Source organism: Carlito syrichta, unplaced genomic scaffold, assembly GCF_000164805.1.
Source record: "Carlito syrichta isolate Samal-C Ts95f unplaced genomic scaffold, Tarsius_syrichta-2.0.1 Scaffold304470, whole genome shotgun sequence".
Taxonomy (NCBI): domain Eukaryota; kingdom Metazoa; phylum Chordata; class Mammalia; order Primates; family Tarsiidae; genus Carlito; species Carlito syrichta.
The window spans coordinates 326308-348352 of NW_007248566.1; the positions used below are offsets into that span (position 1 = coordinate 326308).

A 22045-nucleotide genomic window follows, 5' to 3' on the forward strand; every position below is an offset into this window, starting at 1 on the left:
AAAACGGATCTGCTTTATGGCACTCCCGCCTTCGCCGTAAAGGGCTGTCGGCGAGTCCAAGTGCACGTGTTGCCGCGACAACTTCCTGGAGAAAAGCGCGACTTGGAGGTGAGCGGAGCAGTCGTTTTCGCCATGGGCAAACGCGGAAGCCGGAGTCAGAGCCAGCTGCTCAACAGTCTAACTAAAAAGCAGAAGCAGCACCTTCGGGATTTCGGCGAGGAGCACCCCTTCTATGACAGGTCCGGAGGGCGTGGCAGAGAACCTGCGTTGCCGGCGTCTTTTTCCCTTTGGGAGCCGGCGTTTTCCCGGGTTTGGTCCCCTGATCTCCCAAGGAATAGTATAGGGCTGCTCCAGCTTTTCCCATGTTCCCGTGTTTCCTGCCGTGCTCGGGGTCGAGGTCTGTGCATGCTCGACTGGGGAGATTCTGGAGCCATCCTGCCATCCCGCTGGGAGATGGGGTGCTTCACGTGGCTCTGTTTTTTCTTGAACCTGTAACTTCCTGCTAGATGACACGCCCCTTGAGTGGAGGCAGATGTTTGTATGTTCAGAGATGGTCTAACGTCTTTTGTGGGGTTTTTTTTTGGCTTTTATAATTATTTCTAATTGATACAATAACCGTAAAGATTTATGGGTACGGTTGTGGTATTTCGACACCTATACATGTGTATAAGGCGTCATTATCAAATCTGAGTAATTAGCATATCCCATATCCATCATCTTAAACATTTATCATTTCTTTGCCTTAGGAACATTCAAAAATCCTATTTTTTAGCTATTTGAATGTATACAGTAAATTGTTAATTATAGCCACCGTATGTGTTTTTAAGGAGTTGGTTAGGACCTTGAACATCACTGATCTATGTAGTTAAAATAAGGAAACAGATATATCTGTAGTTTGTGATTCCTCTGGAAATGTCCAGACTCAAGTTGTGATCACAGTACTCATCCCACCACTTTGGGCTGCTTTATGAGCAGTTAAATGGATATTCTGTTTAAGAAATTTGTAAGAAAAGGTGCACTCCATGGTCTGTTATTTTCCACAATATATCCTTATTTTGAATGAGAGCCAGTTATTGTGTGACTCTAGTACTTGTGATGTGACCTGTTTAAACTTTTTTTGCCAACTGTTATCCTTTTGTCATATTCCTGCAATCCTGTCCAAGTGCATATATAATTTTTGCATGAGTTTAGTTATAATGTATTTATAATGGTATATTCTGATGTTTTAAAGTTGTATCATTAGTATTTTTCCTAATTACTACGTACTAGTTGTTAGAGTGTAACATTACCTGTTTCTTCTCAGGGTTTCCAGAAAGGAAGCAAAACCACAGATTTGTCAACTGGTAATGCTTTATACTTTATTTTAATTGGTTCTTACATATAATTAAGTTTGCATATGCTAATAAGGCTCTATTACATTTCTACACCCTTTGATTTTAGATGTAAGCAACCATAGTAATATTACTTAGTTTTGAATGCAGATGTCTATAAAAATGTTGTTGTGATATCTAATACAGAAGCCAGAGTTTGAAACTGTCCCAGGAGACTAATCTAAAAAGAGCCCATTTTAAATGTACAGTTTGATTGATTTGGCATATTATATACAAGGTCAAGATATAGAACAGGAGTTCAGTTTTGAGACCCTGGATTATCCCAAGAAACTACTCTATTAGGCCCAGTTAAAGAGGCTTACCAAAGGGCTCTTAGTGAATCCTAAGGAGGAGTATCTTTTTTTGCTTAGCACAAAAGGAGTGCAAACTAAACAAAGGTCCTATTATATTACAACAAACTCAAATTATTTTCCTTTGTTGTTTTGTAATTTTTTCCTGTTAAACATATAGCATAATGTCTGGGACATAAGTTAAATCTCATTATTAAAGATATATGTTTTAAGTCTGTTTTCTTTCCATACGAGGCAATAGCAGTTCAGACAATATGGAGAGCTTCCTCAATCATAGCTAGATCAACTATTTTATATAAACTTGTTGCTGGAGTTGGATAAGTAAATGAGGTTCTGTGATATTTGTAAAAAGCAAATTTTTATTTAGGAAAGTCTGAACTTGTTGGCTTGATGATAGTCTTGGGGTAACAAGGAGACCAATATAGTTTTTGTCTTTTAAAAAATTCTCATTTTTCCTTTAGTCAGAGAGTTCTGATACTTCAAATTCTGAAAGTGAGGCAGAGAACGAACCAGAACAAGTTTCTGGATACCACAGACTACTTGCTACTTTAACGAATGTTTCTGAGGAAGAAGAGGAGGAGGAGGAGGAAGAAGACAATATTGTAGATGATGCAGACATGAGTGATGAAGACATTGGTGGTGATGGCAATTTGGAAGAAGAAACAGCAGCAGATTCTACTGAAAAGCAGGACAGTAAGTGTCCTTGGTGTGGGCTCACCATCTTTGTCAGGATCATAGGATTGCCACATGGGCATGGTACCCTGTACTGTATAGGTTGGATGAGAACACATGGATGCAAAGCAGAGGTTCAGCCTTATTGGGTTTGATTATATATTTGAGAATCTGAGGTCCTTCTCACCAGAAAAATGCAGAAATAACTCTTGCTTATGATTTCAGGGACTTCATCAATACTGTGAAAGACCCCCAGTACAGAGGAAGGTGACCTTTGTTACTGCCTGAATTTATTGAAGAGGTCACTGCTCCTCTCTTAGGGATATCAAGTTTGATGGAAGATAGACATGTAAATATACAGACATTTTCAATTGCATGGAGCAGCTAGGTGTAAGGTGTTGAAGAGATACAGAGTGGTTGAGCTCTACCAGGGTAAATTAGGGGAGGCTTTGCGGAAGAGCTAGAATTGAAAGCCAAAAGGAACTATCTCACTCAGACTTCAATATGATTTTTTTCTTAAATCAACTTTATTGCGGTATGATTTACATGCAATAAAATATACCCAATTTAAGTATACAGTTTGATAAGTTTTGACAAATATTTTCATCCTTGTTATTACCACCAAAGCAAGATACAGAACATTTTCATTATCTCTAAAAAGTTCCTTCTTATTCTTTTGCAGTTAATTCCCCACCCTTAGCATCAGGCAAACATTGACCTGCTTTCTGTCACTGATTAGTTTTGCCTGTCATGTATATGGAGTCATACAGTGTAAGCTCTTCTGTATCTGGTTTCTTTTGCTTCTCCTGTTTTTGTGGTTTATACATGTTATTCGTATATTAGTAGTTCATTGCTTTTTATTGCTGGAGTCGTATTCCATTGTCTGAATATATCTGGGTGACTTTATATCTCACTATTTTAATGTCTGTTTTTCTTTCAGCTTCAATTTTTTCTATACTTTTATGTGTTGCATCCCGTTCTTGATGTAGTAATGGATGTGAAGCACTGATCAGCTTAACTAAAATAAAAATTCATTGCTTCAGACTTAGGGCACTACTCAGATAATTACCTTTAGCATTGTATATAACCTTTCAGACTACATTTTTATGGATATATGTGTGACTACAAATATCCATATATTTATGTGTATTTGTATAATGGTCTCATATTTCTGTAATTATGGGTTCACATTAGCTTGTTAATTATATAGTATTCTATTGTAAATATGTGATAATTTATTTAATTAGTATCCTATGATAGACTTTTCCAGTTATTTCTTATAATTAGTGATGCTGTAAACATCCTCTCATGTACGTTGTAGTGTACAGAAAGAGATTTGTTATAAGGAATTGGTTCACGTGACTGGAGAGTTGGCAAATCCAAAATATCTGATGGGGGAGGCAGGCAGACTTGAGACTTAGGAATGGGTTGTAGCTCAAATCCAAAGGCAGTCAGGCAGGAGACTCATGAGGAGCTGATGTTCACTTGAAGTTCAGAGGCAGTCTGTTGGAAGAATTCTCTGTTGCTTGGGGAGATCTGCTTTTTGTTCTATTTAGGCTTTCAGATTGGATGAGGCTCACTCATATTATGAAGACTAGTCTGTTTTACCTAAAGTCTACCAATTTAAATGTAGATCTCATCCAACAACACCTTCACAGAAACATCCAGAATAATATTTGACCAAATAACTAGGCTCTGTGGCCCAGCCAAATTGGCACATAAAATTCACCATCATACATTGTATCATGTGTCCATGATTGGGCATAATTTAAAATTTCTGTCTTCCCTCTAAATTTGCCTAACATAAATTAATATCAGTGAACACCATTGTTGGTATAGGCTAAGGAAATATATTTTATTTGTCAACAGAAGTATAATTATATTCATGAGTAAATAATTTTATAAAATGTTTCTCAAAATTGTAGATATGGCCTTGTCTGCTGACCCTGAGGGAAAAGATGGGGAAAGGCCACTGGGTACATCACAACAAGAATCTTCCGAAGAGTTCACAGATGCAAAACACGAGTCACTTTTCAGCCTGGAAACCAATTTTCTTGAAGAGGAAAGTGGAGACAACTCTTTGAAAGAATCACAAGGTCACAGTCGAGTGTGTATTATTTGAATTCACCAGGTGCTTAATGTGGGATTTATACACTAATGTGTTAAATCTGTTATTGTAACAAGCAGCAATAAGCAAACAGTTTAGTGGCTAGATCTAGAGCTTGGAAAAAGCACTTCTCAAAGGCATTTTGTGTTTTCCTATGGTCGGTGTTTGAGGGCGGGAGGAATGTTTAGGAGTACACCTTAAGAATGATGATGGCTAAGGCCACTTCCCCAGGTCTCACATTTCTGTAATTGGTGTCAGGGGAGGACTTCTGATTTTCTCCATAAGCAGGGAAGGAAGAGAAAGAAAAAGAGGAGAAAATATTTCCCACTTTTCTTTCCATCCCTCATTTGTTCTTTTTGGTGCAGTAATTTTTCAGATTTGCAAGACCCAGGGGTACTAATTTAGGTAGTCCTTTTACTAGTCAAAAACCAGAAAACCTACTTGTCTCTCCTCCCTCTTAGAGGCTGTTGGATGTGTTTGTGGCTAGATGGCAGTTATGTGGACAGTGCCTACCTATGGCAGGTTTAGACAGTTCTCCACTATCTCAAGTCCAGTTTCTTGGTCTGTTTCTCAACCCAGGGGTGGGCAAGTTGGATTGGTTTTTGTTCTGTATCCTGGCTGCCTTTATTGACCTCAGTCCCATTCTTCAAACCAGCTTTACCATTAGTGAAGCTGCAATCTTCCTTTGGCTCATTTAGTTTTGTTGTCTATTATGTGGGAGAAAGAAGTGACGGGTAGAATTTTAGTGCAAACCTCATTCTGAACCATTAAAATTTAAAAACCTGAAAGGAAACATTAGGAAGCTTGACTATCCTAAAAATTTATCTGGTTCTTTTGCCTATACAGATGTAGTAGCACCTACAATTTTTCTGTCCTGTTGTTTACTCCTAGGTGTTTAATACGAGGTGCATTTCTTTTCTTTTTAACTTTTAAATTTTTTATTTTAAAGATGTGGGGTACAATTCAGGGTTAGGTATACACATATTCATTATGCAGATACCCTTGTTGATGAGGTGTGCCCCTGCTTCCCCAGGTGGATTCCCACTACTGCCAATCCCACCTCCCTGCCCCCCCCATTTTCCCACTACTGCCAATCCTTTTCTTATAGTATTATGGTAGTTGTTCAAGGTCCACTTATGAGTGAGAACATGTGATACTCAGTTCTTTGTTTCTGTGAAAGATCACTCAGTATTATAGAATCTAGTTTCATCCAGGTTGCTGCGAAGTTCATGATTTTGTTCTTCTTTATGGCTGCGTAATAATCCATTTTGTATATGTACCACATTTTTTAATCCAGTCCTTTTTGATGGGCAGCACAGTTGGTTCCATGTTCTTGCTATTGTGAACAATGCTGCGATAAACATACGTGAGCAGGTATCTTTATTTTTATAGAGTGATTTGAGTTCTCTGGGTATATTCCCAGTAGGGGGATTGCAGGGTCACATACAAGGTTGACTTTTAGAACTTTTAGGAATCGCCACACTGTTTTCCACAGAGGATGTACTAGTTTACACTCCCACCAACAGTGTAGAAGTGTTCCCTTTTCACCACATCCTCTCTAGCACCTGTTATTTTTTGAGTTATTGATGACTGCCATTCTGACTGGAGTTAGGTAATATCTCAGTGTAGTTTTAATTTGCATTTCTTTGATGACTCGTGAGGCTGAGCATTTTTTCATGTATCTGTTGGCTGCTTGTACATCTTCTTTTGAGAAATGTCATTTCAGATCTTTTGCCCACTTTGTAATGAGGCGATTGTTTTTTTCCTTTCAGCATGTTTGAGTTCCTTGTAGATCCTAGATGTTAGGCCTTTGCCAGACATATAGTTGGCAAATATTTTTTCCCAGTCTGTAGGCTGTCTCCCTGCTCTCTTGATGGTTTCTTTGACTTTGCAGAAGCTTGTCTGTTTGATGAGGTCCCACCTGTCTATCTTATCTCTTATGGCATGGGCACTTGGGGTTTTGATCAGGAATTGGTTGCCAAGTCCAGTTTCCATAAGGGTGTCTCCTACATTTCTAAGGTTCTTACAGTTTGAGGTTTTACGTTTAGGTCTTTGATCCATTTAGAGTTGATTTTTGTATGGCAATAGGTAGGGGTCTTGTTTTAGTCCTCTGCATGTGGTCAGTTTTCCCAGCACCATTTGCTGAATAGGTTCTCCTCTCCCCAGTGGTTGGTGATGGAGGCCTTGTCAAAGATAAGTTGGTTGAGAAATTGAGGTTTTGTTTCTGGAATCTCAATCCTGTTCCATTGGTCTATATGCCTGTTCTTATACTAATACCAGGCTGTTTTGATAATTGTAGCTGTGTAATAAAGTTTAAAGTCTAGGGGTGTGATACTTCCCACTTTTTTTTTTTTAACTGAGGATTGTTTTGGCTATTCATGGTCATTTCCATTTCCTTATGAATTCCTGTATTGTTTCCAGGTCTGAGAAGAAGTTGCTGGTAATTTGTTAAATCTGTAGATCGCCTTAGGTAGAATGGACATCTTAATAATGTTGATTCTTCCAATCCATGAGCATGGAATATTTTTCCACTTGTTTTGATCATCGTTGATTTCTTTGAGCAGTGTTTTGTAGTTTTCATTGTAAAGGTCTTTCATATCTCTGGTTAGGAAGATGCCAAGGTATTTCATTTTTTTTTATGGCTATTGTGAATGGGATTGTGATTTATATTTGTGTTTCTGTTTCTGATGGGTGTATAGAAATGCGATTGTCTTTTGCACATTATTTTATACCCTGAGACTTTGCCAAAACCCTTTATCAGTGCAAGGAGGTTTTTGACAGATTCTCTTAGGTTTTCAGGGTATAGAATCCTGTTGTCTACAAAGAGAGATAACACGACTTCCTTTATTTTCCTATTTAGATACCCCTGATCTCCTTCTCTTATCTGACTGCTCTGGCTAAGACTTCCAAAACTATGTTCAACAGGAGATGCAAGAGTAGGCATCCTTGTCTTGTTCTGGTTTTCAGGGGAAATGGTTCCAATTTCTGGAACACTTTCAATAGTATTGATATCAGTTCCTTGTATGTTTTGTAGAAGTCTGCTGGAAAGCCATCTGGTCGAGGTCTTTTTTTTTTTTTTTTGCTGGTAGTTTTCTTTTTTTTGAGTTGGAGTCTGACTCTGTCGCCCAGACTGGAGTACAGGGGCCACTCCCAGCCATCGCAGCCTTGACCTGCTGGGCTCCAGCGATCCTTCTGCCTCAGCCTTCCAAGTAACTGAAACTACAGGTGTGTGCTGCCACGCCCGGCTAATTTTTGATTTATTGTAGAGATGAGGTCTCGCCAAGTTGCCCAGGCGGGTCTCGAACCCACAGGCTTGGGCAATCCGCTCACCTCAGTCTCCCAAAGCGCGGGATTACAGGCTGAGCCACTGAGCCCGGCAACTGGTAGTTTTCTTATGACATAGTCAATTTCCTGGATTGTTACTGGTCTATTTAGGGTCTTGACTTCTTGCTTCAACCTGGGGAGGTTCTATGATGTCAAAAAGTCCTCCATTTCCTTTAGGTCTTCAAGTTTGTTTCCATACAAGTATACATAGTAGTCTCTGATAATCTTTTGTATTTTTTCAGGGTCAATCGTGACTTCATCTTTTGTGTTTCTGATTGTGTTTATTTGGGCTTTTTCTCTCTTTTTCTTAGTCAATGTAGCTAGAGGACCATCAATCTTGTTTATCCTTTCAAAGAACCAGCTTTTTGTTTCATTGATTTTTTTTGTATTATCTTTTTGTTTTCTATGTCCCAGATTTGGGCTTTTATTTTGGTGATCTGGATTCTTCTGAAGTTAGGGTTTTGGTGGTCTTGCTTTTCCAGCTTCTTGGACTTGTTAGGCTGTTAACATGCGATCTTTCCATTTTCTTCATCTGTGTTTGTAGCAGTATGTATTCCCCTCGTAGTATTGCTTTCACATCATCCCAGCGGTTTTTATAAGATGTTTCTTCATTTTCGTTTGTTTCCAGGTATCTTTTAATCTCTGTTTTGATTTCCACGTTGACCCAGGAATTGCTTAGCATCATGTTGTTTAGTGTCCATGTCTTTGTGGGTTTTGGGGGAACTTTGTTGGTATTGATATATATTTTTATTCCACTATGGTCTGAGAAGGTTCATGGCAGAATTTCAATCTTATGAAATTTGTTTATGCTTGATTTTATGGCCGAGGATGTGGTCGATCTTAGGGTACGTTCCATGTGGTGACGAGTAGAATGTATATTCTGTGGTTGTTGGGTGGAGTGTTCTGTAGGTATCAGTTAAATCCATTTGGTCAATAGTCACATTGAGGTTCCGGATCTCACAAGGTGCATTTCATTTGAAGTTTTTACCATTTGGATCCTTGAATGAGTCATTTAACTTTATTGTGTTTCTTATGAGTAGGACTGGGAAACAGGGTTGAGTGGCCAGTTTAGAGTACTGGAGATTACCCAGAGGACAGATGTATGATTTTTTCTGTTTAGTTGAGTACTGATTGTTGATTATTGAGATCAATGATCATTGGGAATTGAGAGGAGAAAGTGATAATTCTATTATAGGGGACCTAGGATGGCCTTTTAGGGGGAGCCAACACTGCCTGTGACATTAAGCCCCTGGGAAGTATTTATTTTAAGTCAGAGTAACATTAAATTGATAATATTTAGATATTCAAAAATGAGGTAAAGGAGAATGTAGAATTTTTCACTGAAGGAAGGAAAGATATGAAACAGAAGCATTTGAGGGCCTTACAGTCCAGAAATTACACTGGAGAGGCAAGTTAGAGGTGCATCCTAAAGTGCCCTGATTCTAGACTGAGAAGTTTCTTCAAAGGTTTCTGAGCTAGGAAGTAATGTGATTAGAGGAGTGCTTTAGGAAGATGAACCTGTCAGAAATTTAAGCTCTAGACTGGCCTAGAGGATGGGGAAAGTAGTTGGAAAAAAGAATGAGTTAATACCATGAAGATGAACATGTCATTCACAAGGGAAGACTAGAAAATTCCTCTATCCACGCTAAGTATGCTGACATTTTTTATTTCTGCAATTAGATCCATTTCTACAACATGTGAACAAGGAACTGAAAGAAAAAGAAATTCAAGATATTGCCACAAATGCCAAAACTACCCACCAGTTAAAAGTAAGTGTTGCTTGGTCATCTCAGTCACAAATGGAGAAAACTCAAAATAAAATAGTGGTCTTGAGTTTCAGTGGTCTCACAGAATGTATGATGTACACCAGTGGTAGATAACTTGATAGAGAGGTGGAGTATAGGAAGGCTGGAAGAGCCTAGTGGGTACAGGTATAGATAAAAAGGGCACTGGAAGGTGGAGTGTGAGTGCCAGATAATACAGCAATATGAGTAAGAGTGCACCAGAGTTTAGACCAACAGCTGCAGGGGGCTGCCACATGACCTAGGGTGAGTTAATCACACTTCACTATTCTGGTCTATTAGAGGGAGATGATAATGCCTACCTCAAAATAATTTTGTTTATTGACTGATAACTAGTATGTAGTGAAGTAAAACTCTTAAGTAAAAGAGTAGGTACTACTGTTATTTATTCGTTTGAAATATCTGAGATAGGTTCACAACTAAAGTTTTCAAATATTGGGCAGTTTTTGCTTCTTTGTTTTTACCACTGATACTGTTCATGAGTGTGAGTCACCTTTTTTAATTCAAATTTTTATTGAGATAATAATTGTAGGTACCCATGCAATTGTGAGAAATCATACCCTTTGCCCAGTTTTTCCCATTGGTAGCGTCTTACAGACCACAGTACAATATCATAACCAGAAAATTGACATCAGTATAATCTACCTGTCTTATTCACGTTTCTCTGGTTTTACTTCTATTCAGTGTGTGTGTGCATTTAGTTTTATATGATATTATCAGGTGTCAATTCTTGTATCTACTACCACCATAAAGATGCAGAACTTTTCTAGCCCACATGGATCCTTGTTGTCCATATGCACCTCACTCTGCACTCCATTCCATCTACCCACTCCCACCTCACTGCACTCCTGATATCTAGCCCCTCGTAACTTCTAATCTTGTCTCCATTTTTATATAATTTTGTCATTTCAAAATGTTAAATAAATGGAACCATACAGCATGTAATCTTTCAAGGCTGGCTTTTTTCACTCAGAATTATTCCCTGGAGAGTCATCAAAGTTATTAAGGCTATCAGTAGTTTGTTTCTTTTTATTGCTAAGGTCATCTTATGTTTAGATCAGTAAATTTGCTACCGTGAAAAAATTCTCAAACACATGTCCCACATAATAGGAAATAGAATTCCTTAGGATTTCTGAAATCAGTGATAGGTTTCTTATTATTGGACTTATCAGAACCTTTAGTATCTAATGTGCATTTTTACTCTCCCTCAGAGGGATTAGGTTTTGTTATGCTTACCAAAGTTATTTGACCATGGAGCCCCTTTTTCTTTAGATTGAATTTTGACTCTTTCCAGAATGTGTCCCATAGAACAGTATGGGGAACACTGATAGAGTGAAGAGCTCAGGTTTGAATTAGAAACCTTGGGTTCTAGCCCTCAGCTCCATTCTCTTCTGTATAAACTTTGTCTAGATCATACAACCTCTATGTGAACCTATGTTTCCTAAACTATAATATGAGTATTATGGTGTCTACCTTGCAGCGTTATTGTGAGGATTAAGTGAGACAATCTATAATTCATGCAGGTTTGGTCAGTTATAAAGTACTGTGTGAATATAAAGGATTGTTATTTGTTTCTAACTTAGCTCTTGATCTCTCTCTCCCCTAGTGGCCTATCCTGGGCCAGCTTGTCTTTTCATCTAAGTTTCAGAAGTTGGAAACATTTAAACCCCCAAAGGACATTGACTTAAAGTCACTTCATCTCCAGAAGCCTCTGGAATCCACCTGGACCAAGATCAATAGCCAGTTCCTATCTGGTCCCCAGAAATCAAGTAGCCCCTTCACCCCGCTCCAGAAAGAACTCTTCTTAATTATGAATTCTTACCGGGACCTGTTCTACCCTGAAAGGACTGCCCTGAAGAATGGGGAGGAGATCCGCCATGTGTACTGCCTGCATGTGATAAATCACATCCTCAAAGCCAATGCCCAGGTGCTTGGCAACAACAGCAGGCGCCGAAGCCAGAAACTTGGAGTAGGTGATGATGATGACTTCAGAGACCAAGGGCTAACAAGGCCCAAGGTGAGTGGCAGCAGCAATTCTTCATCCTTGAGAAGACTGCAAGGTGCTGCCATAGATGCCTGGCACTTAGCAGATACTTGGGTGTTTTAATAATTGGCTGGAGTAATGAATGAGCCCAAATGTGAGCACATTAAGTGGGCCAGGTAGTGTCAGAGCAGTAGTGCAGATAGTTCAGTCAGCTATTTCTGACAGTGGATCTAACTGGAAACTTGTGAGAAGGAGGAATTCTGATACTCTTCTTAAACTCAGAACATACATAAATAACACTTTATTAAAAATCTCTTCTTAGTGGTTGTCAGAGCTGGATGAGACCTTAATGAGCCTTTTATCTGATCCCTGCATATTACACTTGTGGACAGAGACCCAGATTTGTACAGATCCTTGTTAATGAGAACCATGGAAAGAGTAGTGGAGATGGGGCTAGAACCAAGGATTCTCTTCCCTGAGCCCTGTACATATGCTATTCTTTGAAAACAAAAATCTCTATTTGCCACTGTGCAGTTAGTGTAGAGTGATGATTATATTTGTTTGTGCTGATAAGTCTAAGCTTCAGTGGCTTTGAGGCTTAACAGAAAATGTCTTTTTTTTTTTTTTTTTTTTTTGAGTTGGAGTCTCACTTTGTCACCCAGACTGGAGTGCAGTGACTGCTCCCGGCCACTGCAACCTCGACCTGCTGGGCTCCGGCAATCCTTCCACCTCAGCCTTCCAAGTAGCTGGAACTACAGGCACGCGCTACCATGCCCAGCTAATTTTTGATTTATTGTAGAGATGAGGTCTCGCCAAGTTGCCCAGGCGGGTCTCGAACAGGCAGTCCACTCAACTCAGCCTCCCAAAGCGCTGGGATTACAGGCTGAGCCACCGAGCCCGGCTAACAGGAAATGTCTTAATCTGTCTGTGCTTTTTATGATGTTAGGGTCCTGTCCCCCCCCTCCCCCCACAACTCCCTTAGTTTTTTATATTGACAAAGTCTCATCTTTTTAGAATTTTCTCATTGAGTTTATAGAATTCTAGGTTTTTAATACTGATGTGGCTCTTAGAGATTTTTAAGTCAGTCCTCCTTGTTTAGTACCTGGGGAAGAAACCAAAGCCCAGATACTTGGTATTACAACTGGGACAATAACTCAGCCCCCTTAAATCACGGTCCTCTGTCCCTGTGCTGTACCAGGCTGAACCATTATACTCCTCGGGCTGTGCTGGTTGCCTAGTTCTGGGAAACTACCTCAGAATCTTGAATATAACGGTTATTTAAGTTATTTGTTTCCATTTGGAATTGCACAGAAAATTAAAGGCAGATTACTCATGAAGCATATTTATAGTTTAGTGAATGGCATGATTTGACTGGGATTATGTCCAGTTGATTACATTGTTTACAAAAGGATAGTTAGAAATTAGCCATTTATTAAGCATCTTCTGTTTGTGTCTTCAACAGTAAGTTTAACCATTTTTTTAGAGGCTTCAAAAGTGAGTCCTATTTTTCCTGTTGAACTATAGTTTTATTTTAGAAATGCCTTATCATCATTTCTGAAAAACGTCCTAAGGAATGCACTAAAGTTGTAATGATGTGTTAATCCTTTTCTTACCTGCTTTATTTCTTCTCTATTTATTCCATTTATTTATTCAGCATATATTTATTCAGTGGATCTTTTAGATAAAAGTATTGCACTAACTTCTTTGGGAGACACAAATGAGGTCACATTCCTTGCCTGGTGTGTGTTTATGCCCTTGAGTTTTTGCTAGTGGACACATCTGCAAAAGACATTTTACTAGTTGGGCACGGTGACTTACACATGTAATCCCAGCACTTTGGGAGAAAGAGGTGAGAAGATTGCCTGAACCCAAGGGTTCAAGACCAGCATGGGCAACTTGGTGAGACCTCGTCTCTACAGTAAATCAAAAAATTAGCTTGGTGTAGTGGTGCATGCCTGTAGATCCAGCTATTTGGAAGGCTAAGGCAGAAGGATCACCTGAGCGCAGCAGGTTGAGGCTGCGGTGACTGTGAGCATGCCACTGCACTCCAGCCTGGGTGACAGAGTGAGACTTCTACTAAGAAAAAAAAAGACATTGTGCTTATTGTAAAAGATATTTCCATCTTTTGTTTGAGACGTGTCTCATGGAGCCATGGGACTCAAGTCCATAGGACATGGCTATTCCTGATATGAAAGGTGCCCAGCCTTTAGTGCTGAGCCAGGCCCTGTGCAAAGTGGGTGATGTAGATTTCTTACCAGAGGCCACTGCTGTACATGGGGCTTTGTAGCTTCACTTTCTCAGCATATTCATCTTGACCTCCCATTCCTTCCCCTTTCTCCCACCAAGGTTGTCGTTGCTCTCTCCATAGGTACTGATAGTGGTGCCTTTCCGGGAAGCTGCTTTGCGGGTGGTCCAGCTCTTCATCAGCCTTCTTGAGGTTGACAGCAAGAAGAAGATCATTGTGAGCAACAAAAAGAGGTTTCAGGGAGAATATGGGTCAGATCCCGAGGAGAGACCACCCAACTTGAAGAGGCCTGAGGATTACGAAGCCGTGTTTGTGGGCAACATTGATGATCACTTCAGAATTGGTAATTCTTTTTCTTTTTCTTTTTTTTTATTCAAAATTGAGACTTCAGACACTGAAATCAAGAGAAATATGGGATACTGTGGGACCTAAGGTGTAAAGGTCTACATATCTGGAGTCTGGAAGCCTGGAATTAGACATTCTCCCTTGGGTCACTCGGTCAGCCTCCTAGCAGAACTACATTTGAGACATCTTGATTGACGGGGAAAAGTCTTGCCTTGGCCAATGGGGTAAATTCTTGGTTAATGGGATGGAGAGGGTCTCTGAGGCCATATATAAAAGACAAATGCATATCTATGACAGAAATTTCTCAGCACACCCTTACCTGGTAGCACACAGTCAGATACTACAAGGGAGTCTTAGGAAAGTTGGAAGTGATGGACTAGGTGGGGTCATTCTTGGGTGGCTGAATAAACTGAATGTCTGTGCAAAAGAGTGACTTCCCCTGAATTATCTCCATGCATAATGTTTTTACTTGTCTTATTCAGCTCCCATTTACTTCGTTGGTTGTACCTAAACAGAGGAAAGTTTTTGGGAAAATATCCATTAGTCACAAATGCTCACTCACAAACATTTATTGAGTATGCCAGGCACTGTTCAGAAGCTGGGGATATAGAAATGGAAGTTAAGGTTCCCATTGCTGAGGAAATCCAGCCTAAGTGGGAGAACAGACAGTGCAGGATGATATATATGCAGTGGTTGTCCTGGGAACATTTAATGCAAAACCCCTTACTCAAAATGGGGGCAAGGTGGTTAGGTAGGTGTCCTGTGGAGATGCCATCTGTCTTAGGTTGAACCCTATATAGGATTTAGCTAGTTACAAAAAGGAGTGGTTGCAATGGAGGAAAGCATTTCAGACAGGAGACTGCCTATGTAGAGGCATCAGGTAACTTAGTCTGGATCTACCTAAGAGTCACACAGGCTTTGGTGTGACTGGAGTGGAAGGCAAAAGGGGATAAGAGCTGACGTTTCCTTTGGAACGTGTCCTGATGTCCAGCAAGTGGTTGGCTTATTGTTCTGGAGCTCAGGAAATAGATGTGGACTGGAAATATGAAGTTGTGTATAGATGATGTTAAAACCATAGTTAGTGAATCCATTTAACTTTACATAGAAAAAGTAGAACTGACAGGTAAACCCAGGGGTTTGTGGATGAATAGGTATTTGGATCTAGAAAGATAGACAAGAGCCAGCTCAGTGATGAAGTGGAAGCGAGTGTTGAAGCCATGGAAACCATTAGCAAGGGAAAAAGGATTTCAAGGAGGGTTAGTTTAATATGCTCATTCTGTATTCCTGACACGAAATCCTAAAAATTGTTCACTGCATTTGTAACTGAGGGCTGCAGGGGACATTAGCAAGCATCATTTCATTGATGTCCTGAGAATCAGAGGTTGAGATTGCAGTGGATTGATAACTAAATAGGAGATTTGAAAACTAAAAATTCTCTGGAGTAGTTTGATAATGAAGGAAAGGAGTTAGAAAGGACTATAGATGCAAGAGAAAGATTATTCTTATTTTGTAATAATTAAAATTTTAAGCATAGTTATTTGCTAAGGAAAACAGAAATGTGGAGGGTCAAGAAGAGGTGGGATGCGTTGAGACAGTGAAAGGTGATGGCTTGATAGTGACTAATTGATGTATGCTTGGCTGTTTGTGTAGGAGTGGCAATACTTCAGAGAAGCATTCGACTCTATGCCCCCTTTTACTCCTCGGATATCCTCATTGCTTCTCCTCTGGGCTTGAGAACCATCATTGGTGGAGAAGGAGAGAAGAAGAGAGACTTTGACTTTTTGTCTTCTATCGAGCTTTTCATCATTGATCAAGCTGACATTTACCTGATGCAGAACTGGGAGCATGTACTGGTAATGCTGGTCATTCACATTTAGAGGACAGCATTCATATTTAGAGAGACAAGAAACTTGGTGGCTTAAGCCCTACAGGGCTATTTAAATTCAGATTAAAACTCAGTTTGGAAACAGAGAAATACTTTGCATTTTCCAGTTTGAAGTCTTTTGTCCTCTTTTCTATCCACAGATTGGTCAGTAATTAAGTTATCTAGAAATAAAAATTCTTGTTAGGATTTTCAAATCTCCAGAAAAAATTATCTCCTTAAAGTTCACTTTCTACCAACAGTCCCCTGTTTGGGTGGGTGGGTGGATAGATGATGGATGGATGGATGGATGGATGGATGAATGGGCTGGCTGCCTCGCTGGCTGAATATCTTCCTCACTAAGTACATCTTTACTGAACATAATTCCTCATACAGTTTATGCTCATTTTTTGTTTGGTCTCCAGTAGAGATGGGAAAGCATTGCTTAGAATTTTTTAATGTGGGATCTTGTTCTGTAGAGAAATATTTGATGTCTTTATCTCCCTATTCTAATTTGTGTTGTAATTTTGTTCTCTTTCTCCACTGTTCTCTGCAGTGTTATCAGTTTTAGAATTGAAAAAATGCTTCAGAATATTCCTTTATCAAGAAACTATAGGTTTGTTTTTCTAAGGCATATGAGAACTCACCTCTGCTACAACCTCATGACCTAAAGCTTGCAAGAAGCTGGGGACAGATAAAGGGTAGTACTTACTTTACAGAGTAGGTAATAAATTCATAGGACTCATTGCCCTTCAATATATATTACAAGGTGAAAATATAATTAAAATGGAAAAGGCAGGCTAATGGTTGAGTCATATTCTTTAATTTGAGGAAAAAGCAGGTGGAACGGCTCTGAGAATACTCCTAATGTTTTGAGAACCAGGTCATTGAGGGGCAGTAGCTGTTTTCCTTGTCATGTGATTTTGCTTCTTGTCTAAGTCTGGGACTGAGGAGCCTATAGAGTAACTAAGGTGGTATTTCAGAAGTTCTTTTAAAGGAATATTTCTATGGGCACCATTTTTATCCTTTTTGGGGGGGGGTTGGGGTCCTACTCTGTCACCCAGGTGGAGTTCAATGGCACGGTCAGGGCTCACTGCAGCCTCCATATACTGGGCTTAGGTGATCCTACTACCTCAGCCTCCTGAGTAGCTGAGACTACAGGTGTGTGCCACCATTTCCAGCTAATATTGTGATTTTTTTTTTTTTTGTCGAGTTGAGGTCTCCCTATGTTGTCCAGACTGGTCTTGAACTCCTGGGCTTGAACAATCCTTCTGGCTTGTCCTCTCAAAGTACTGGGATTGTAGGTGTGAGTCACTGTGCCCAGTCCCACTAGTGATCCTCCTTTAAAGGTCCAGGAGGTGACCAGTTTTAAGTTATCTTCTTGTTGGGAGTGTTTGGCTAACCATAGGCAAGTCACTCATCCCCCTGAGTTTTGGTTTTATTATTGTGATTTGGGAGATGTAGTATGTGCTCCATTGGGTTAACTGAGATGATAGATTTGCAAAATGCCTAGCAGTGTCCTACATATAAATGCTCAGTAAGCATTAATGTAGTTATTTCTGTTCAAAGCATTTGATGAACCACATGAACCTACTACCCCTGGACTCACATGGAGTAGACTTTTCCCGAGTTCGGATGTGGAGTCTTAATAATTGGTCCAAGTACTATCGCCAGACACTGCTGTTTGGGGCCCTGCAGGATGCTCAGATTAACTCAGTGTTCAACAAGTACTGCGTCAATTTGCAAGGCCAGGTAGGTTCTCTCCGTGTTTCCTCCATCTTTGTGAGCACTGTTTATGGTTTGGGCCATGAGGATAGAAGGAGGGGAATGGCTTGTCTCTTAATGCTCTCGTTGACTTGGCAGGTGGCCGTGAGGAATGTCCCAATGACAGGTTCCATCAGTCATGTCCTGATACAGCTCCCACATGTCTTTCAGAGGATGGAAGCTGAAAACCTAGCTGCAGTGATTGATGCCAGGTAACCCACCCCTCCTAACAGGCCTCTGGGGACCACATGGAGAGATTTGACTTTGGCACACAAACTTAGAATTGAATTTCATTTTCCTTTTATTGACTACTGTTTACCAAATTATATGAGATCACTGAACTCAATCATGCCATTCGATAGGAGGAAACTGAAGCCCAGGGAGAAATGGTGACTTGACCTAGGTGTCATATATGGTTAGTGGCAGGGTTAGTATTATAAATCAGGCTTTCTTCCCTCTTGACTGTGGCATTTTAAAATTACATTATGCTACTTTGTGCTATAGACTGTCTCATGTCAATGACTTACTTGTAAACCCCTCAGGGCATGAACTGTTTTTTCTAATTCTGTAGATATTTTCCCCCTTTTTTTCCTCATTGTGTCAGGCTTAGTATACAGTAGATGTTCTGTCTGATTCAACAGCTGGTTGTTGATTGATCAAATGAATGAATGAATGGTGTTGTGTATACTTCCTAGAATAATCACCTAGGATATAATGGCATTACATCTATTTTTTGCGATGAGTAGTGTTGACATTTTTTGTACACTTGTCATTTTTTAGTGTTACTATCCTTATATAATCTCTTTGAAAACAGGTAAGTCACATTGGGCTCTGGCAAGGTAATCTTTTAACATGAGATTGTAACTTGACCAGGGTCACACAGTTAATAGACACCATATGCTCAACTCTAGAACATTAATTTTGCCCTTTGCCTTTCCAAATTAGGTTTAACTTTTTTGTGAACAAGATTTTGCCTCAGTATCGTGATGCAGTCATGTCTCACACACTCATCTATATCCCGTCCTACTTTGACTTTGTGCGTCTCCGAAATTACTTCAAGAGGGAGGAACTGAACTTCACCCACATCTGCGAGTACACCCAGAAGTCTGGTGTCTCCAGGGCCAGACACTTCTTCCTTCAAGGAGAGAAGCAGTTTCTGCTCCTCACAGAGCGCTTCCATTTCTACAAAAGGTAAAGTGGTGCCTTTTGTGCCTCCTCCTTGCTGGAGAAATGCAGTACAAATCATGTCCTGTTTCTGAGTGCATAGCAGACTTTGTAGTGCTATAAGGTTATCCCTTACTCTATCACTCTTACAGAGAATCAAAGGTTTTTAGCCTGGACAAACTCTTCTTGGTTGGGTTGTTGGTTTCCTCCCAAGATCGACTGTGCGGGAAAAGAATATAGAAACAAAAGTGTAACCTGTGTATAGATCTGGAGTGTAGCTGTGGTTGTACACCTTAAGAAAGACATTACAGAGTTAAATAACTCTAGACAGAGACAACTCAAGTGAATACAGGAAGGACAGGATCCTATCATTGAAACACAGACAAAAGCATCACAGGCTGTATGGTCTGGCAGATGGAGGCTGAGCACGGTGTCAGTATTTAGACAGTTGCAGTGTTTCCAAGGAGGAGTGCAGTTACTGTCTCACCAAGGAGATTAAGGACTGTGGCCCCCTTGATGTTTGCAGGAGGCAAAAAGGGAAAGACTTAGAGTAAATTGTTTAAGGGTTTCAGTGTTTGCTTAGATTCTTTAACTTTGACAACATAAGTTGATTGGCATTTTTGTTATTTTGTAAATTATTTTTATTTTTTTGAATTTTATTTTAAAGATGGGTACAATTCAGGGTTAGGTATACAAATAGTCATTGTACAGGTAAAGTTTGGGCCTCACTTTGGTCCCCACTTCTCCTGGTTTGAGATCAGGTAGCCTTACTGACAAGGTGTGCCCTCCCCCCACCCCCCGCAGTTTCTCACTACTGCCAATCCCTTTCTAATAGTATTTTGATAATTGTTCAGGGTTTACTTATGAGTGAGAACATGTGGCACTCAGTTCTCTGTTTCTGTGGTAGATAACTGAGTATTATAGACTTGAAATTCATCCAAGTTACTGTGAAGTTCATAATTTTGTCCTTCTTTATGGCTGTGTAATATTCCATCATGTATATGTACCACATTTTTAAAATCTGTTTTTAAAATTTTAATTAGAGGGTTAGCAATACTGAGTCTTCTACGTTCAGGATTGTAACACTCTTGGCCCCGGAGCTCATGTATTTTGTTTTGCTAAGTCTCTCTCTGCTGATAAATGGAAAACCTTTTTTCAACTCTTACCTGTAGAGAGATGAAAATTACGTTCTTTTATCTTTTCCTTCCTGATTTTACAGTAACATCCAGTGAATTTAAGTTCTGACTTTACTGTTTTATTGACTTGGAATCATTTATGCTAATGAAGGGTACATTTTCTCAGCGAACCCCAGATAAGCCAGAAGTCTTTGGGCTTTGGAACACATTAGATGATGCATCTTGGCATTACATTGCCTTTTCATTTGTGCTAACATTAGGATGAGTTTTTGTTACCAGGATGGGGAGAGAAAAGTCTCAGCAGCCTGGCTGAGCTTAGCAGAGCTGGCATGACAATGGCCTCTTTAGGTATACTCTTGACTTGCTCATCAATGACTTGAGGATTGACTAAATTTGTGTTTCTCAGGCCCCATTCTTGGCTACCCAGAAAAGGCTGTTTGGCCAGAGTGTTAATGAATGCCTGCTTATTGACATCAGTATTTGCTCTGTTCCAGTCAGTTGTTGTTTCTATTCATGTTGGAAAGTGTTTGGGGGAGTTGCACTCATCAGGGTTTAAAAACCCTTAGCTTTCTGTCATCTTCACAAATGAAAGCAAGCCCTTTAAGTGAAGTGGATGGATTGGAGAACTTCCCAGTGTGATTGTCTATAGCAAGTGTGAATTAAACTGGAATGAGGACTGCCCTTAAATATCCCAGCAGCTTTTCAAGGACAGGACACGGAGCCCTTTGTAAGCAGGACAGTTCCCTGTCTTACACTGTTCGTTTATTTGCCAACCATGTCGCCCTCAAAGTCACTATAAAGACAAAGCTCAGCATATGCCATTTGCTTTATGCCCTGAACCAGGTTAATTGGTGTTTCTTGTGCTGAAGATGAATGAAAGTAATGTGCTTTAGAGTTCTGCAACAGCTAATTATCTCAAGGTTTCCTACTATAGAATTTTTTGCTTGAGAGATCACCAAGGTGATGGTGTTTTGGTCTGCATGCCTTAGTGGTGGTTGTTTTTTTTTTGACCTTGGAAAAAGTACATGTATTTTAAACTGTGTTATCTAACTCTGTTTGTATATTCTTTATGATAGTTGGCAGTGTTGTTAGGAAGACTAGAATTCATTTTTGAGCTAGCAAAAATTTTTCAACTTGAAGATTAGTTTTCTTTGGGGAAGATGAAACTAGTAGAATCTTAGAATTAGGTGGGCATTTGGTGATGATTGCCCTTACAAGGATGGGTCTCAGCTCTTTTCCTATATATTATCAGTGGGTTACCAAAGCAGGGTGGATTTCAACCAGGAGACAAATCAGAAACTCTGGAAGTGGGATTTATGGAGTTTAGAAAGGCTGCTGGGGTATTTCTGAGTACTCCCTTCCCCTATATGAGATTCCCAGTTCTAGAAGTAGTAGACTTGGTCTTTGTAGGCCGTAGGGAGGAGCCAGCCTTTCAAATCAGTTCTAGTTGCTTTATTTATCTTTTAACAGTTATCAGGTAAAATAGACCTCTGGAATGTCCTTAGTTTTAAGTGCTGTCAGGATGGCTAGGCTGATAGGGGGCACTGAAGACCCAAAGTAAAGTATATACAAGGAGGAAGGCAAGGGAAGGGCTGTGTTCTACTTATGAGCAGGCAACCCTAACTATCTCTCTGAAGTAGCCCTATACCCAGAAGACACATAGTCTCTTGTGGGTGAATTGGGACTAAGATAGATTTTCTTGTGGATTTTTGTTTTTGTTATTGTTTTTTGACAAGGTCATGCTCTGTTGCCCAAGTAAGAGTGCAGTGGTGCCATCATAGTTCACTGTAGCTTCTAACTCCTTGGCTCAAGTGATTCTTCCACTTCAGCCTCCCAAGTAGCTGGGACTACAGGTGCCAGCCACCACACCTAGCTATTTTTTTTCTGTGTTGTCCAGGCTAGTTTCAAATTCCTGGCAATTCTCCCACCTCAGCTTCCCAAAGCATTGGGATTACGGGTG

At 39.9% G+C, this 22045-nt stretch overlaps 1 protein-coding gene across 1 annotated transcript in view; it reads left to right on the forward strand.

Annotated features, from left to right (window-relative positions):
- Positions 1-62: 62 nt before the first annotated feature.
- Positions 63-22045, forward strand: part of DIEXF (digestive organ expansion factor homolog (zebrafish)) — a 27443-nt gene continuing 5460 nt past the window's right edge. Inside the window, exons 1-11 of the mRNA XM_008060000.2 lie at positions 63-239; positions 1304-1343; positions 2143-2374; positions 4279-4449; positions 9465-9553; positions 11193-11603; positions 13939-14158; positions 15811-16013; positions 17591-17773; positions 17885-17997; positions 18731-18976. Coding sequence (XP_008058191.1) covers positions 133-239; positions 1304-1343; positions 2143-2374; positions 4279-4449; positions 9465-9553; positions 11193-11603; positions 13939-14158; positions 15811-16013; positions 17591-17773; positions 17885-17997; positions 18731-18976 — 2015 coding nt within the window. The 5' untranslated portion in view covers positions 63-132. The remainder of the gene's footprint in view (positions 240-1303; positions 1344-2142; positions 2375-4278; positions 4450-9464; positions 9554-11192; positions 11604-13938; positions 14159-15810; positions 16014-17590; positions 17774-17884; positions 17998-18730; positions 18977-22045) is intronic.